This window comes from Barbus barbus (genome assembly GCF_936440315.1).
Source record: "Barbus barbus genome assembly, chromosome: 8".
Taxonomy (NCBI): domain Eukaryota; kingdom Metazoa; phylum Chordata; class Actinopteri; order Cypriniformes; family Cyprinidae; genus Barbus; species Barbus barbus.
In genome coordinates, this window is record NC_136736.1 from 3,735,141 (window position 1) to 3,754,580 (window position 19,440).

General features: G+C 35.8%; 1 protein-coding gene across 2 annotated transcripts; it reads left to right on the forward strand.

Moving 5' to 3' along the window:
- The first annotated feature begins 1,484 nt into the window (after positions 1-1,484).
- On the forward strand, positions 1,485-18,720 carry LOC306873977 (calcineurin subunit B type 1-like). Of its 2 annotated transcripts, XM_079423619.1 has the most exons (7): positions 1,490-1,710; positions 7,393-7,432; positions 9,024-9,162; positions 14,313-14,489; positions 15,240-15,299; positions 15,494-15,678; positions 16,629-18,720. In XM_079423619.1, exons 3-7 carry the CDS (start codon positions 9,144-9,146, stop codon positions 16,674-16,676), a joined length of 489 nt encoding a protein of 162 aa, XP_079279745.1. In that variant the 5' UTR covers positions 1,490-1,710; positions 7,393-7,432; positions 9,024-9,143; the 3' UTR covers positions 16,677-18,720. The 2 variants fall into 2 exon arrangements, with proteins under 2 accessions (XP_079279744.1, XP_079279745.1); XM_079423618.1 differs by lacking the exon at positions 9,024-9,162 and having other exon boundaries at positions 1,485-1,710.
- Positions 18,721-19,440: the final 720 nt, after the last annotated feature.

Here is a 19,440-nt window from a genome sequence, read left to right on the forward strand (position 1 = left end):
AATAACAAAACTATTTTATATTTTTATTTAGGAATGGTCACTAAAAGTCTTTTAAAATTTAATACAAAAGCAGGCCTAGATGAATCAAGAAAATAAATAAAAACACAATAAAAAAAAGACAGAAATCCTTATATTAAGCTGCTCATGTAAAACATATATATGTGTTGTATTTAACCATAATTACAAGCATATTTATTACAAATCACAACTATTTTATAATACTTTTAATTTATTTAGGAATGGTCACAAAAAGCCTTTTAACATTTTAATACAAAAGCGGGCCTCACAATAAAAGCCCTTTAAGAAAGATGAATCAAGAAAATAAATAAAACTAATTTAAAAAGGGAAAAATCATTAGATATTAAGCTGTTCGTGAAAAACATTGCTAAAAAACAAACGTGTATATGTATTTAGCCATAATTCCAATCATATTTCCTACAAATTACAAGAACTATTTTATAACTTTATTATCATAATCAGGTAGGCTATTTCAAATTAGGCCTATATATCCTCCTGAGACCCAGCTATGGAGTTTTTGCCTCTAGTTGACCTCATATGTCACAGTTTTAAACCTGGATGTCCTGTACAGAGCACATTCAGGGCTTTATTGAGATACTAAATGATAGTTTCACCAGGACCACACCCTCTCATAGGTCTTTAAAGATGGCTAAATTTAATTTAGTGAAAAATGTTTTGTAATTGTCATTTAAATCTGAATAATTTTCAGATTGTTTGGCATAAAGCAACATCTCAGGAAAATATTATGGGTTTTAAAATTCAAATATGACTTTCTGTTATGAAACAGGACATAATTTCATACATGTCCACTGTAGAGGACGCCAGGACTAAAAGCATGTTTATTGTGCATTTTGGGAGACATAACAATTAAATATGAAATATTAGATATTATTTTGAAAATCTGGTCATTTATTACTCCCATTATGACAATTATTTTTTTCAACATGCTGTCCCAACAGCAACACATTAATATGCAAATTAGATGCAGTATAGATACGCTGTGTTTAATGGGAAAACCAGTTTATGGACTTTTTACACACATACTGCATCAAACAAAATGGTAAATCAAATCATTTTGTTATATATTTTATAACATAGTTGAGAATCCTCCTTAAACAAAGTTGAACCTAAAAATTGATTGGTGATTTAAAATCCCATTGTTTTTGCCTTTTTGATGTCTATTCATAACATTTTATTTTTATTTTTGTTCTATGTCTAGAGTTTATATGAATAAAATATAATTAAAAAAATATATATTTTCCAATTTTTTTCTTATGGTCTAAACAATGTAATTCAGGACAAACTGAAATAACATTTTTTTTATAATCCATCGCCTGCTCTTCATTAAAGTCAAACACTAGGTTTCTCTTTCAGACCTGAGACGCAAAATCATTTGTAATGATGCAAATGCGGGTGTATTGACGGAGAGAGAAAATAAGGCAGAAATACCCGGATGTGCTGTTCCTAATGCACCTCCCTCTACCACCAACTCAACCCACTGCCTCTTCCCCCTCCGCTGCGGACCTAACCTAACGTTACCGAAGCCACTGCAGTGAATCCGTCGACTGAAAGCCCGAGAAGAAGAAAATCCCTGCGACTTCCTCGCGCAGAAAAATAACCGTCAGCGACAGCAGCGACCGTTCAGTTCCGCGAGACTCTGCACAAGGCGAAGACAAGCCCGGCGACAGAATGGTAAGGATCCCTTACAGCTCTCGCTAAACCGCTGCAAATATGTCCGAGGTAACTAGCGTTAGCAGATACTACCGATACCAATGCGCTTCGGATCAATTGGGCGTTTAACGCGCGTTTCTGGCTGGAAATGCTCTCGCGGTGTCGTGATCAAAGCCGTTGTTGATAAAACAGAGCCATGGCTGTCGGTGTGGCCCACGTTCAGGGCTGCTAGGCTCCGTACGCGGAGAAACAGACGATAAACACATCGCTGTCTTATAGATTCCGGTGTAAAAGCTGTATTTGAGCGAACAGGGATCAAATGTAATGGCTTGGCTGGGAGAGCGAAACATTGTGTGGCAGCTAACTAACGCTAGTAGCTGCTGCTCAATCGATCCGGCTGTCAAGCTGATCTAGAGCTGGTTTGCGTGGAAAATAGATCTGTTGATTCTCCAGAAAAGCCTGACTTTGCTTGGGCATTAACTATAAGATCGTTTTCCCATTTTAAATGTATGGTTTCTCATGAAACAGTCATTTCGAAATGAATTACTAAAGTTTTAAATTTGCTATTAAAAGTTTTTTTCAACTTCCTCTGTATGATAAATTAATAAGAAGCGTGAAAATTGAGGTATTTTGCCTTGCACGTTTTCATAAAAGCATAAAAAACACGTTCACACATCAATTATTGCTGTGCCAAACACTGCTGTCATTACCACCATGCCACGCATTTTAGATTTTAGAGACCGTGTTTCTTCAAAATGTAATTTGTTGGCAATGACGTGACCGTAATTTGCCAGATTTTCACATCATTATCTGAGAGTGGGTTTTTATTAGGTGTCACTGCCCAAACAAATAGCATTTAGGGGTTTAAATCTAAAAATATTGTTGAAGAAGCCTTATTGTAATATTTAGTCTTGTATATGTTATGGCAGTTCAATGTTCAGTGACATGAGAGGAAGTCGTGTTTCAAAATGCCATATCTTAAATCATACGCTAAGCTGAAGAAATGAGCAATCCAAAGTTATGAAAACCTGTAACTATCCTTAAGATATTTAAAGTCATAGTAGTATTAGCCGCATAACCAATGAATTTGTGTCAAAATAGAGTTTGAATGGATGCATGCCGTATGAGATTTAAAAAAAAAAAGAGATGGGAAGTAGATATTTGTTTTGCTATCCTACACTGTAAACAATACCCATGATTTTAACAGTAAAAACTGTGAAAATGCTACAGTAAAAACTTGTTAAATGGTTAACGGTAAGTTCCTGTAAAATTTACAGAAAAACCTTAAACTGACTTTCCCAGAATTCCCTGCGTTGCATTTCAACTTGTTTGAAATTTGTTTTTTTCTTTTAAATAACTATGTTTCTTAGTTTTTTCTTATCAGTTATGTTTATTAGGGTTGTATGTTGCATCTAATGTTGTTAAGTTAATGATTATTGCATATTTCAGTTTAATGAGTCATCATGATGGTGTTTAGTGTTTGTGTGAATGACACTCTGCACCTTCTATATGTTACTATTTAAAAGCTGTTTGTGATGGGCTTTGGTTCATCGTGACTTTCTCATCACCACCTGCATTTGGTGGTTATCAGTGTATTTAATCAGTTAATGAAATTCTGGTATTTAACTGTAAATTTAAGTTAAAACCTAAAATGTCGTTACCGTATTTTTTACGGTAGAATTCCGGCAACTACAGCTGCCAGTTTTTTACCGTAAATTTTACGGATTTTCTTTTACAGTGTAGCTATCAATGATTATGTGGTTTAATTTGATTTTATTTGCATTTTTTTCACTGCTGTCTGTGGCCTTATTAGAACAGAACTGCAACCCATTTTTGGGTCTCCATAAAAATGATTTCTTATAAAATCCTGGTCAAATAACGTAATTCATTGGTCAGAAGGTGTGAGCCTGTTGTTTGTCTGTTATAGGCATTCAATTTAACCTCAGTTTACACTGAATTGATATCATCAGTAGTGTGGCTGATACAATGCAGAATATATGTATAATTAATGATAGCAAACAAGAGATACACAATATAAAATTTTGGAACTGACCCTAGTTGGAATGAACGCTTTGTTTAATCAGCTCAGCCAATGAGAGAATATCGGCCTGCATATGTATCAATTCAAATGACCCTATAAGAAGACACTCAATGCACTTCAAAGGATAGAAAAGTATGCATACTTGGGATACATAGCATAGCATTACATGCTCCAAGGGCTAGCTTCACAGACCCAGATTTAGAATAGTCTACCAACACCATGTCTAGAATGCATTTTATTTTCTTGGCTTAAACGACCCACTGTAGTGCCTTAGAATCAGGGTCAGACAAAATCAGAGGGTGTTTTTCTCATATCCAGCACTGATTTGGGTGGAAAATTAGCTGAATAGATTTGAGCATGGTTATGTGGAGCTCTGTACATAAAACTGTTATTTGACTTTCCACAAGATGAAAAAAAATATATTGAGTATTGGTCAGAAGAGTGAAAGATGTCAAAATTGCAGTCACTCCCTCAGCTGTTGTATTAGAAACACTCACGCAGCAGAATTGACTAGTTTTCTCTAATTGAATGCAAAGGGAATAAAACAAAGGATAGTGTTAGGAATGTACATTATATATATTTTTTAATTCAAATGTAAATATCTGCTAGATTTACAGTGTTAATACCTCTGGAAGCACATCATCAGAATCTGTTAAACCGGTCCATTGAATTCCTGTTTTCTGCCATTTTGACCAGAAGATCCAGTAATGACATTTTGATTAAAAAATGATGAGATCAAAACTATTTTAACAAATAAAAAGTATGTACGGATCAATTATTCACGGTAAAATCTATAGCATGCATTTAGTAAATAGATTCTCATTTCATGCTGACTTTTGTCATGCTCAATTAAAAAAAAAAAAAAAAAAAAGTCTGCTAAATTATGCAAGTGAACATCTGTTAACTAAATGTTTATAGATACAGGCCTGATATGCTGACACTCTGCGCTTGACCTTTCCCTTGCCTCAGATGATCCTGATGTCTTTCTAATAGACGTTTCTACTGAAGAAACTTCCTGATTGGACGTGATTGGGAGTGTAGTTATGTCATAAAGTGTAGAAAGTAGCCCAATCGAACATTGCTAAATTTGGATGACTGTTTCCTCCACCTCTTGCTTTGCTTTGAGCCGTCTTTCCTTGCCTGTCGACTTTACTCATGCTAGAGACCGTATAACTAGATGAAGTAATCCTAAACCCTCAATCCACTTTAAGTTAATTTGCTGTCTCTCTACCACTAAAGTCAAAATAGCACATGGCACTCAACCTTCGCTAACCTACTAGCTGTGGCAAAACGCTGTCTGTTTGTAGTGCACTGAGCGTTCGGACTAATTTTAGAGGGACATACTGAACCGCTATGTTTAATACAGTAAATTAGAGAAGTCGGTGAACAGCGTTCGACCATGCAGTGACTCAAGTGACCTGTGTCGCACGAGTTTAATCTACTTCCACACACACTTATGTACACACAGCATGGAAGTCTGCTTGAATTTTTATCTTAGAAGAACACTAGAAAACGTCTCCTTTTATTTTATCGTCATGAAATGGCCACACAGGAACTCCACTTTGTAAGCTATGAAAACTATGTGATAAACATCTAATAGAGAGCTGTAGATATTCTGGAAGTTGCTCTAGAAACGTCTAGGCTCAGTGATGTCCCAGTTTATCTTTCCTGCTATCTACATTAGGTTGTGGCAGCTTTGGGTTCTTTCAGCAAGTCATAACAGGCCTTCAGCACACAGCTCGATGAAGGCATCACCCCTCTTGCTGACTAGAAACAACTTGATTTTTGTCTGGGATGTCACACCTACCGACTTTTTTTTTTTCTTCTGAAATCTTGCCCTCTGCTGGTCTTATCCAGTTCACTTAAAAATGAAAACTTAAGCTGTATTATTTTCTTTCCACCACGAAAGCCCAAAATAAGATGTTAATCATATTGTCCAAGATGCTCTTTTTGCATTAAATCTTTTATGTTAACCAAGGCTGTATTTATTTGATCAAAAAATACAGTAAAAATATTTGTATAGTTTAAAACTAATTTATTTTACTTTAATGTAATTTATTCCTGTGTATTTTCAGCATCATTACTCCAGTCTTAAATGTCACACGATCCTTCTAATATGCAAGGAGCTGTAAACGGTTATGTTGCTTAATATTTTTGTGAAAATCATGACACATTTTTAGGATTCTTTGATGAATAGAAAGTTAAAAAGAACAGCATTTAACCTTTTCTACCATAAATGTCTACTGTCACTTGTGATCAATTTAATGCATTCTTACTGAACGAGTATTAACTTCTTTAACAAAAAATTACTGCCCCCAAAATTGTAAACAACAGTGTATGTGTATATTAGAATAATCTCAATCTTTCAGCATAAGATTGAGGGCAGAATTGCATTGTTAATAGAGAGAATGTTTTTAGCGCTGATGTCTCTGTTACAGTGTCTCTCATTGTCTTTCCTTTCTCTACTTTTCTTCTCTCTATCGTGGCATATTCTCTTCCCTCTCTATCTCCTGCTATTTCTGCGTGTCCCAGTGTGCTGAAAGTGGATGGTGATGGGGTGGCCTGATTTCTTTCCTAGTTTATTGCGGTGTGTATTTCCACTCTAATGTATAACACAGGAATGCCTGGGTGGTTTGACTCTATTACGTGTCAGTCGCTAGAGATTTTGCAGTTTAGATTTTGCTAGAAATTATTTTCCATTTATATTGTGATCAATACATTTGTTTGTGTAGTAATGAAAAATCTGCAGTAATGTGAAATTATTTGTCCTAAGAAGCAGAACTGTTTTCAATATTGATAATATAAGAAATGTGTCTTGATCATCAAATCAGCATATATAAATGATTTCTGAAGGATCATGTGACATTGAAGACTGGAGTAATGATGCTGGAAATTCAGCTTTGATCACAGTAATTACATTTTAAAATATACTCAAAAAGAAAACGTTATTAGAAATTGTCGTAATATTTCACAATATTCCTGTTTTTACTGTATCAAATGAATGCAGCCTTGGTGAGCAGAAGAGACTTTCAAAAACACTAAAACATCTTAACCTCAAACTTCAGTCAGTAGTGTATATACAATCAGCCAGTAACCACACTTCGCTCTAGATTTTGGTGAGTTAAGTCAGTCGAGTCATCAATTAAGGATGTTGCCGTTTCCCTTTCAGTATGATTGCTGATATGATCATTGACTGTTGTGTCTATGTGCTTTCACTTTTTACATCTACAATATTACACACAATAAAATCCAGGTTTATTCGGCGTCTGTTCTCTGAGACTGATGGCCTCTTCCACAGCACTGTAAACTTACTCCTCAAATCTGATTAGCTAATTAACTAAGACACATTAAGAGCCGTAGTTGTGACTGATGACCCTTTTGCCTTGTGACTCTGGTGACCGCTGTGTGTCATGAAGAGAGAACATACAAAGATTTACTAAATCGACTTCTACATAAACCATAGCTTATAACAGATAGAATGCTTGTTTGAGGTATTTGATGAGGCCGAGTCATTGATTATTTAGTTAGAAGTGAAAATCACCCAATCACCCCCCTTTGGAAATTGTTGCTATGTCTGTCAGGCTTCACAGAAATCTAGGTTTGATCAGTAACACTTTATGCTCATTGTCATGCTGATTCAGACTCTTGTTCTCTCTCTACAGGGAAATGAAGCGAGTTATCCCTTGGAGATGTGCTCACACTGTAAGTATTTTGGGCTGTTGCTCATTCGTACCTCAGATTGTGTTTTTTGCTTTCTTAATTTCACTAGAGGTACTGAAGCATAAGCGAGTCAAACTAAATCAACTTCAGTGATTAAGAAATGCAGAAATAAGTGTGAATACTTATGAAACTGACGTTGTATCGAGAAGATCAATCCCCTCACATTAAAAAACTGATACCAAATGTTTTAACTAGTAATTGTACTTATTTATTGTGACAGTGAATGTGCAAAATTAACATTGAGGCGATAAAAGACAGCTCTCATTTAAACAAAGAGAGCTTATACTGACAGAGCAACACTTCACTGTATTACTATGTACACTATATACAACACACTATATAAAAGCCACAGCTAAATATGACATTTATTATAATGGGTTTAAGTGAAGATTGTTTTAAGTTAACTTAAGTTAAAAGTATACAATTAAATGTTGTATACGATGGAGCAAAGTTATGTTGGCTATATTTTATCCCCAGAAATTGATTAAAAAAAATCCATGTAACAGAGGCATCAGTATATTGGTATTGAAGGTACAGTAATTGCCTTTATTCATAGCACTTAGTAAAAAGATGCCATTAAACAAGTACATTTTCCAATTTCTTATGTTGTTTAAACATTCAATGTAAAAATATAGCTATGATTAAAAATTTTAATGTTAGATGCGATTAATCATAATTGCAGTTTTAGTTGAAAAATTAAAAAATTTGCAGTTAATTATTACTTTTTTTTTCACAACACAAATATATAGTGAGAGAGGGAGGAAGAAACAAGAATAAATTAAATATAAATAGACCTATTTAGTATCATTGTATTTATTAATAATATGAATTAGTTTTTGTTTTCATATTATCTGTTTATATTTGAATTTTAGCAAAGGTTTAAGTATATTTTTATTTTAGTCATTTAGTAATGTAGTAATATTTTAGTTTTTGTTTTTAGATATGTCTATTTGTTTAATTGATTTTTTTTCACTTTTAGTTGCAGTAATTTTAGTATTTGAACTAAATTAAAATGTATAAGTATTTTATTACTGTTAATGTTTTTTGTTTTTTTTGTTTTACATTTTAGTACATTTAATTTTTTTGTGACACCTAGTTTTGTTTTTTACTTTAAATACCTTTTGGTATTTGTGTAAATAAGTTAAATCTAGTCACAGTTTATGTAGGTTAAGCCTAATTCTGAGCTAGATTATTTTTGTCTGAGCACTGGGTCTAGAACGGTGTCTTAAACACCACTTATTCAACATCAACAATATAGAAAACAGTGATTATGTAATTATTGATCTATGGATTATATAGGCAAAGACGCTGTTTGTAGAGTGTGTTGAAAGTCTGTACAGCTCATATGATGCATATTGTTTTTGTTTTATTAATTTTATTTCAGTTTTAGTCATTTTAATTTTAGTCATTTAAACTTAAGTTTGAAATTTTGCACATTCATGTCATATAAACACAGATGACCTGTGGTTAGTCGCTTACATGCAGCTTGTGGTGGGTGATCAGAGTAAGCAGTCAGTGTAGTCTAATCCGGTCCTTTAAACACCTGTTCCTGCTGCTCTGGGATCCGCTGTAGATCAAGACGTGAGACAGAGGGCATCCCCTGGATCAGTGGGGCTCTCCGGGTCTGGAGCAGGGCCAGCGCTAGTGTAACCAGACTAGACAGGGTGGCGGTCTGTGGAAATGAGGGCTATAAATGCCTCCAGCTGGTAAAGGTCAGTCTTGGGGCTGCAGGAAGAGCCTGTTTATTTTTAGAGTTGGTGGGAGTGAGTAGAAGAACACGAGGTGATGGTCCATTTTGGTTTCTTTTTTATGTATTTCTCTGCTCTACTTTAGACATTGAAAGCAGTGACAAACACATTAGAGGCACTTTTGGACTTTTGACACCCCTTTTTCAATATAATAGGGCTGACCTGCGCTTTGCTGAAAAATCTATAACCAACACTTTCCATTTATTTAAAGGCACAGTTCACACATAAATGAATATTATGCAATCATTTACACAACATCATGTTGTTCCAAACTAAAATATGTTTTTTTGTCCAAACTATGAATGTTAACGGGGTTCAAAATATCTTCTTTTATATTCCACAGGATAAAGTCATATGGACAAGAAATGGTTAAGTCAGTAACGGTTAGGAATGACATGAGGGAGAAGACATGATAACAGAATTGTCGTTGTTGTGTGAAATGTGTCCCTTTAAGAAATGTGTTCTGATGTAACCGTTACTACATATCCTTTCCACAAATAGACATTGCTTTTTGAATGTATAAAATGTTCTGATGTGCAGATATTTCTCTTCTTTGATACAAATTCATATTTAATTTATTAAGCTTTTTGCACCTAATACACAGTAAAAAAAAAAAAGTAAAATTTTCTGGCAATTTGAGTGAAATCTGATTCAGAGTAAAAAAATCCAATTTCAGTGTAAGTGAATGGTATAGTCTCTCACATTGAGCCACATAAGATCAGCTGTGTAGAACTGCATTACCCAGAGTTCTCAGGGTTCCCTTAATGTTGCTATGGCAATTTCACTGGCACACAGAGGGAAGACCACTGGATTAAGTAGTGCACAGCAAAGGAAAAGCTAAGATCTGCCACCAGCTTGCCACAAACCTAACAAATCCAGTAATCGGTTCTTCCTCATTCAACCCTGTAAAGATGAAAGCAGTAGGAGGTTATAGATCAAGGTGGAAGATTAATTGCATCATTCCCAGGAGGTCTTGCTGCAGAATGAGGAGGCAACAGTAATTAATTTTGCAGGACTGTAACAGCAATAACAAGTGTGCTGCTGTGAAACTGAGCCACCTGTTGGTCAGATGGGTGCTTAGCAACCACAAGGACATCATAAGGCCTCTCCAGTTAGACAGTGGTAACAGGACACTTATGACACTCTCCCAAATCATTTTTATAAATGAAATGCATCTGGCAAAGGCAAACACAGACTGTTTATGTGAAATGCAAGAGATAAGATGGCCACCAGGTTTAGGTCATCCTGTACAGTATAATTTTTTTTTTAAATACTTATTTATGATCCAGGCCAGTGTAGAGGAGCCAAGAAGTGAAGTTGGAGAGAGAGGGGGGCAGGATCGGGAAAGGTCCTTGAGCCGGGATTCTAACACTGGACGCCCATAGCGCAACAGTGCATGTATGCCCACAAGGCTGTTGGCTCTGGCGTCATCCAGTATGATTTAAGCAGTATTCTGGGTAGCATTTGTAGTGTAATGTTAATTACCACAAAAATTATTTTGGCTCATAACTGGTATTCTTTAAATAAAATTTGGAAGATTTAAAAGCAGAATTTATGAATGTAAGGACCAGTGTTGGGGAGTAACTAGTTACATGTAGCGGAATTACATAGTTTAATGACAAAATAAATGTAATTGTAATCAGTTTCAGTTACTGAGAAAAAATGTGTAATTAAATTACAGTTATTTATGAAAATGTTAATGATACAGAGGGGGTTACATTGGAATATTTTCACCCCCCCCCCCCCACATACACATTTAATAGACTTCTTGGTTACACTTTATGTTAAGGTGTCCTTGTTGCAGTGTAACAAGTATAACATAATGTAAAATGTAATTACACATTTAAGTACTGAGTAATATTAATTAACTGCATGTACTTAAGGTTCGAGTGTACGGACACCGGCGACTGCCCAGCTGCGACTCCGGGCGCTGTTCAAAATCCTGCTGCGCCACTCGCATAGATTTCCCATTAAATGACATTATATTTGTCCCAAATAATTTTGTAATGTATATAATGACTTCATGCTTGGCTGGGAGATTGTGTACTGTGCATTTTGTCTTTCATTTGTCTTAACATTTGCCTGTGGCACTAATAATGCCCGTGCTTCAAGGAGGAGGAACACCTATAGATTGCACTTTCTCATTCCGTTTGCTCCGTTTATCAATCACTGAACTTCAAAGTCATATACACCACTTACTCATTCTTGAAGTGAACTTTTAACTGTGTGGAGGATAGATTAAGGTTTTATACTGCCGTCTTGAACCGAATGCAACGCGTCCGGTGTGCGATACGTGAATTGCTGTAGACGCGGTGCGAGGCAGCGCTCCTCGTCCGGTGTGCGACAGACTTTCAGAAATGCAACAAAACAGCACAGCGAGACGAGTGACTGATGTCACCGAAATAAAACATAGCTAAATTTAACACAATCGGTCTGTGTACATCAAATATTGTGTGTGTTTAATGTAATTTAAGCTAGCACATCATGACAGCGCTCGCACCAAAACAAATTAGTGATAGATATTTCATGAAAAACAAGCATTTTTTCAATAGAGATGATTGTAATCTTAATTGAAGTGATGAAGTGTTGAGTGCTACTGTAAGGTTAACCCTGCCTGGTTTAAATGTTTGAAAATGGTGTGCATGCTAATACATTGTTTATTTTACTATTGTGGCTTTACTATTGATAGAATAACGTTAAAAGGCTTATTTTTCAGGCTATACTTGCCAGTGTGTTTGTGTCTAGAAACACAACTGTTTCTATAGCAGCTGGAGCTTCTAAAGGCAGCTGTGTTATGCAATGATTTTATCATTTAGCAGTTGGCTCTTTTATTGAGAAGGCATGACTATTCTGCCTTATTGCACATTGCACTTTCTCCAATTTATAAGTTATATGAGTGCATTGTCTTTGGGGCTAAGCAACATTACACCACATGCTGTCATTTGAGCTTAACTTGCACAGAATATTCCTTTTAAGCTGGTTTTGAATTCACCTGATCCCAAGCAGACATATTGTTTAAAGGGCATTTACATAAGACATGCTCTTATGTTTAAAAACATCTAGAAAGAGCAGAATGTACTGTCTATTTTAAAAGTGAAACAGTTATTACGACAAAACAGCGGTATAAATGATGTTGCAGGAGTTGACACATTTTTCTAAACCATCATGCACTAATGAGCATGTACACCGCTGCTCTTCCTGCTAAGTTGGCCATCCTTGTTGCTAGGGGGCTTTTCTGAGAGGCCCTTATCATCCATTACAGCGGGTGAGTGTGAGAGACCATCGAGGATCAGCCTGACGGCTATAAATATTCCCCTCTGTCTCTTCCATCTCAACATTGTTTGAATACTGTGGCTCAGTGATGCAACTGCCCCTGCTGATGCCGAATGGGTCATAGTAAATAGCATGAACATTTTAGCTCTTGTTTTTATTCTTCTGTTGCCTTGAAGGCACTTTTATGTAAATAACACTGTCAGCATGTGGACTGTGACAATGGCATGCTTTGTCCTGATGTTTCGGTGAATGACAGATGTGTGATGGTGTAATAAAGTCACCTAGTTTAATGACACACATTGGCACTAGCTGTATCAGGGTTAATCCATGGCATATTAATAGATATGAAGAATAAGTGGTTACATCATTTGCTTTATCTCAGAAAATAATTGGATGTACAGCAGCAGTAAGGCAGAGCTCATTTTTCATCTGCTTGCTTTTCATTCAAACTTTTTTTTGGAACCAAGTCAACTTGAGTATTGTGTTATTGTACTTAAATCGTACTTGAATATTTTAAAGAACTTAAATTGTCATCCTGAGGCCCAGATATTCACTTTCATCCTCTATATAAGGCTTTTTTTCTGAATTTCTGAGTATGCAATACCTCATTTATCTGTTGTATCAGGGACATTTATTTAACTTTAAATTGTTAATATTATATTAATTATTTATTAATTTGTTACTATTATTAATTATTTAAAATTATTTAAATGTTCTATTTTATCTGCTTGTTTATGTAAATATAAATTAAAATGAAATTATATTAACTCAATAGTACTCACTTAAAATTTAGCATGCCAGATGTTTCACACATTTAATATTTTCTAAAAAAATAATTAATTTTGAAAAGCATATACAATTCAAATGAGAAATCTTTAATTAGTCATTAATTAAATTAGTGAAAAATTCAAATTATTCTTTAATTTTATCCAAGTTTTTCCATGAAACTATATAAATAAAAATTAAAAATGTATGAAAAAAGATTTTAGTGGGCTTAATGGGTTAGTTCAAAATGAAAATTCAACCCCAAAATTAAAATTGTCACTCTGCATAGACAGCAACATAACTGTTAGTTGTGTTGCTGTCTAAGTAGGTTCAGAAAGCTCTTGGATTTCATCGAAAGTATCTTAATTTGTGTTCCGAAGATGAACAAAGGTCTTGTGGGTTTGGAACGACTTGTAAGTAATGACAGAATTTTCATTTTTGGGTGAACTACCCCTTTAAATGGTACACTTGACCTCAGTATTCATATCAGCATTTTAATAGTTATTTCCTTTAAAAACTCTCTGTTAGTTGAGCAAAGTGAGTTCTTTGTTACCTCTGACATCGAGGGACTGAAGAGTTACAAAGGTTGAGAATCGCTGCTCTCGGCCATATTGTGATTTGGATTTTTAATTCGATTAACTGCACAGTGCAAACAGCCTGGCAGCCGATTACTGGAGGTGTGTACCACGTTGCTGTGTGAATGAGATTAGGCCATTTAGCAGTCCACACAGCACAACAGCGAGCTGTAGTTGAACGGCAGCCCTCTGAGGGATGACCATGACTGCCAGGCAGGAGAAACTGGGTAAGGTCTATTCTGGGATGGGTTCTGGCTTTCTGATGGCAGCCAAAGCTGAATAGACGTGTGTTTGAGAGCCCTGGATGTGGAATATTGCATCCCTGTGTGTGTGCTTTAAGACTTGGGCGATCTTTGAAGGCATATTAGATTGACGTTTTGAAGATGAATGTAAGGTTGTAGCTGAGGAAACTCAAAGAGAATAAGAAAGGGATGCATAGTTTGTGTTTTGTTTTGAAATGACTTGTACTCACTCTTTTCTTCATCTCTCTCTCTATTTCAGTTGACGCTGATGAGATTAAAAGACTAGGGAAGCGGTTTAAGAAACTCGACCTGGATAACTCTGGTTCTCTCAGCGTGGAGGAGTTTATGTCTCTACCCGAGTTGCAGCAGAATCCGCTGGTGCAGCGAGTCATCGAAATATTTGACACAGACGGAAATGGAGAAGTGGACTTTAAAGGTTTATTTCTGTTTATTCCGGTTGATGTGTAGAATGCGTAGCTCATGGGTTTTTTGTAATCGTCATGGTGTTGATTTCATCACAAAGTATACTGAATTCCAATTCTTCTTTTTCTGCATGCATTTATTCGCATGCTGAATTATGATCATACCTGTTAACATTGGGGTACCAAAATCCGGGAGACCCTCGGGTGGGTGGGGGGGTCTTGGGGGGTGTACAGATACATACATAAGTAATTATTAGTAAAAAATAAAACGAATAATAACATGACTTACTCATGTTTACTTATTATTATTATTATTATTATTATTATTATTATTATTATAACTGCTATTTATATATATTTTTTTTTTTTTTTTTTTTTTAATTAAACCGAAACACTGTGGAACAAATTACATTACATTGTAACATTGTACATAACATTGTGTGTTTATGTATGTGTTGCCCTTCTGTACCTCGGCTGCATGAATTTGCCTCTGTGATTTTAATATGCTGAGATGTGTCATTTTTCCCACCGTGTCCGATATTAAAATTAGTGTGACACACTTTGCAAAAGGCGTGGGCGTTGTTTACATGGCTTCGAGACAAGACATTAAATTTTTCCATCCAGAGTTGTAGGTTGCCAGGTTGAGGTAACAAATGGTTTGAAATTTGTGTATTGTGTCGTTTCTGTGAGGTGATGGCGTTGGGTGATGCGTTTAATACAAGACAATTTTCTCACCCTCCCATTTTCTGTCCTTTTTCTTGCAGAGTTCATTGAAGGCGTCTCCCAGTTCAGTGTCAAGGGCGACAAGGAGCAGAAGCTCCGCTGTGAGTCTCTTTCATCTTGAATTTCCCCAACACTTTCCTCTAGTTAAGTGTTTAATACACCTATGGTCATCCAGTGCTGATCCAAACCAAGATAAACAACAAAAAAAACCCTCATAAAACTTGTCTGTAGTGCACTGGGGTAAAGCATTTTATTACTTTTTCTGGCATGGTTTTTACTCTGTTTGTTTCTGCAGTTGCGTTTAGGATTTATGACATGGATAAGGATGGCTACATATCCAACGGTGAACTCTTCCAGGTGCTGAAGATGATGGTAGGGAATAACCTGAAGGACACCCAGCTGCAGCAGATCGTCGACAAAACCATCATCAACGCAGACAAGGACGGGGATGGGAGGATATCTTTCGAGGAGTTCTGCTCTGTGAGTCATTTCAGTTTGGGTCTGGTTTTTAATGTTGAGATATAGTGAAATTTGACACTCCAGACAGTTTCATCTGCATTTGCCATGTTCAGCTTTTGCTGAAAATAAAACTAAAGGACCATTTTCACTAGTGAAAAATAATTTTGCCCGAAACTGAAAATTAAAGTTTATTTATTAATCAATTGAAAAATCAAGTTAATAACTTTTTAATGATATACTTGTGTTTCTACTGCATTATGTTGTTAAAATTTAAACATTGTAATAACTTTTCATGAGATTTATTATATGCATGTTAAATAATGAAGACAACAGGCTAAGAAAAAGTATAAAGAATATGTAATAGTGTGCATATTTAGCACAATCCTGCTTTCTAGAAAATCTTCTATTGACATTGGGCAGGAGGTTTAGATGTGCTCTGACGGTTTAGAGAATCGCAACACACTAGGCCATCTAACCAATCTGAGCCCATTGTGTATCTCTGAGGGAGGGGCTTCATAAAAACAGGAAATCATCAGCACGTTTATAGGAAAGAAGGGACAGAGTGGTGTAGAATAAAAGGTAAATTATGTGAAAAAATAATGCTTTTTTGTATTAATAAAAATAAAAATTAAGAAGCATTAACACATATTAGACTGCACCCCATAAACACAATCAAGCCTAGAAAAAAAGTCAACTACACTTTTAATATAATTTATTTGTCAACTTGGGTTTCTTTTTTTTTTTGGCTCAGTTTGTCCACTATAGGTATGTTGTCTCTCAAGTGTGTGTTGGTAGACTACTTGTCAAACAGCTGATTAGTTATTGAGATTTTTGGTATGTTTTAGCAGTGATGCTTTAATTATTGTGCTATAAGAGTTTGCACAGTAAAAAAAATGTGGGTCATTGAAATATAACACTTTTTTCCCTCTGTTTGTGAAATGCACTGACATTATTTCCCATCTCTTCCGCAGGTGGTTGGTGGCTTAGACATTCACAAAAAGATGGTGGTGGACGTGTGAAGAGACGGAACAGGCCCTTCACTGAACACCCTCTTTTCACTTCTCCATTTCTGAGAATCAGCTGCAGATGTTCCGCTAACACGCTCTCTCTTTCTCTCTCTCTGTCTGCCGCTCTCTTTCTCTCTTTCAATGGAAGTATTTCTCTGAATGATGCCTTTGTTCCCCGTCTGTACTCCCTGAGCCTTGTGACGCCTGCCATCCTAAGTGTTATAGAGCATGAGATTCTTCTGTCCACGTTCTCAGCTATTTAAGGACAGTCGGAGAGACGACTTCTCTGTCGATTACCAAGTGATTCAGTGTGATGGAGAATGAAGAGAGGAGGGTGTGTGTGTATGTATGCATGTGTGTATGCATGTATGTACGTTCTTCATTTTTCTTTTTGAAGGGGGGATTTTTTTGTATTTATTTTGGTCCTGTCTTTTTTTAAAGATGATATATGTCTACAGGGAATATGTGAATGTGAGCGATATATATGACTTGATTTCAGTGCAACACGCTTCAAGCATGAAGTGCCAATCGAAATATATAGGTGGGATTTAACAATAGCTGAATATTGAAACCGCTATCTGATGTTCTTCATGTCATGGGAAGATTAAAAAAGTCATCAAGTTTATTATCATCACGCTTATTGTATTTTTCCACCTCTTTCGAGCAAATATCTGCTCCAGATCTCTCGCAAGATGCAAATCCAATTCGAATTTTCTACCGAGAATGTGTGCGTGTATGTGAAGTGTGCTGTTAATATTGTCAGGGAGTTCATCTACCGTCTTGCTTTCTGATATACAGTAGACTAGGATAAAATCAAATATATTTGAAGTTGTGCACATATATACCTATGGTTTACTTTTAAGACTGGTGTTTTATGGCAGGGGTCGGGTGGGGAGGGACGATCAGATCACACCACACGTTACTGTAGGATGGAACAGTGCCATCAGTAAAATTTCTGGACTTTTTGTGTGTGTATTCTGGATTTATTACCATTTTAACACTGCAAAGGAGTAATTTTGATTTACCTCTGGACGTTGTAGGATACAGTGCATATTGTGGCAAACTGAATCCACAATAACACCTGGTTTTAATATTTGTTTGTGGAAATATAAGGTTCATTTTTTCCAACTTGACTGCAGGCAGCATTGTAAAGACCTTAGTAGCTCATATTTGTATATTAGGGACTGAAGGACAGATTGTGTGTTTTGTGGGTTCGGGGTTTTTTCTAAGATTTAATCGGGTTGGTTCGCAGCATGTTACCAGAGAGGAATCGTCGAAGCATGCAAAACCAGATCTGACTGACTGATCATCAGTTTCTCTTTTCCGAAGTCATTTCAGAGATTGTTCTAAAAGGAGAGACTAAACCAGATGAATAAACTCGAAGCGTTCGGTCACTCCGCTATTTTGCTTTAAATGTGATTCTCCCGCGTAAACGGCGTTTTTCGCGCCAGCTGCTGCACGGTGCAGACGCTTAAATATGTCTTTCCTGAAGGTCTTGTGATGTGCTTGCATGATACGGGAGGGGTTCTCTCTTTTTATTTTTCTTTCTGTTGTGCATGTAGATCTGATTTTTTTTCTGATTCTCTTGTTTACATATGAATCGTACTATTGAGATATTATAATCTGAATGAGTTGCATATAAATATATGGACGTTGCCAAACTTTTGGTAAATGTTTAAATATGGAAATGATTTTAAAGCGAGTTTCTTCACTACATTTATCCATGAAAATTAAAAAAATAAAATGTGTGTTATTCTGGATTGGTGTCCGTCACTCCCAGCGAGTTTTATTTCTTTATCCTTTTCCGTTCATGGTTTGGTTGCATTGTTTTGTACAGAATGTTTGTTAATGCTCCTTTTGTATTTCTTTAGCTGGGGGTCAGACAGCCATCTGTGGAGGTTTTGGACAAAAGAAAACATGCAAGTGAATGAAAACATTTCGCTTTTAGCTTTAACGTTTTGTTTCTTTCTTCATTTCTCTGCATGCTGCATCATATGCTGTGGGAACCATTGAAATGTCATGAAAATGAGAATAAAAATATTTGAGACTTGTACAACTGTTTTCTGTCTTCCTATAGCACCGCAATTTCGAAAAGCAGTCGGCTACCAGACTCACAGCCATCAATCTGTAGTTTTAATAAAATAGTTTGACAAATTCAGCGTTAGCAATGTAAAAATATCAACATTAACTTTGTTACATTCCATCTCATTTTTTCCTCGTGTCTTTAAAGTATTATATTTAATAGTCAAATTAAGTGGCTGATCTTGACCTGAGTGTGAATTTTAGTCATAAAGCTGTAATATTATCTGTTTCCCATTAGGTGTCAGTAATACACAACTAACGAGTCACAGGGGAAACCCAATGTTGTCTGGAAGTAGTCTATGGTTATAAATAATATATATTAAAGTGGGAGAAAAAATTCATTGCAACGTTCTGATAAGTTTAGGTTATGGTCAGAAAGGAACCTACAATGGACCTAAACAGACTAGCATCATATTGTAATACAGCTTATTCGACAGGAATGAAAATGAGTCTGAGGGATAAAAGTGCTGTTGTTTACCCGTGCTAAATACTAACTGATTACATGCAATCTGGATTATTTAATTATGTACTTGTAAATTAGATATTACATTTTAAAACAGTCAAACCTTGTTTTATTGATTACATATACCCAGAATAACAACAAATTATTCATTATTCTCTTTTGAGTATTCCTTTCTGAAAGTCTTCCAGTTTTGTGGGCATCACACAGAGATACAGGGGCTGTAATTACACT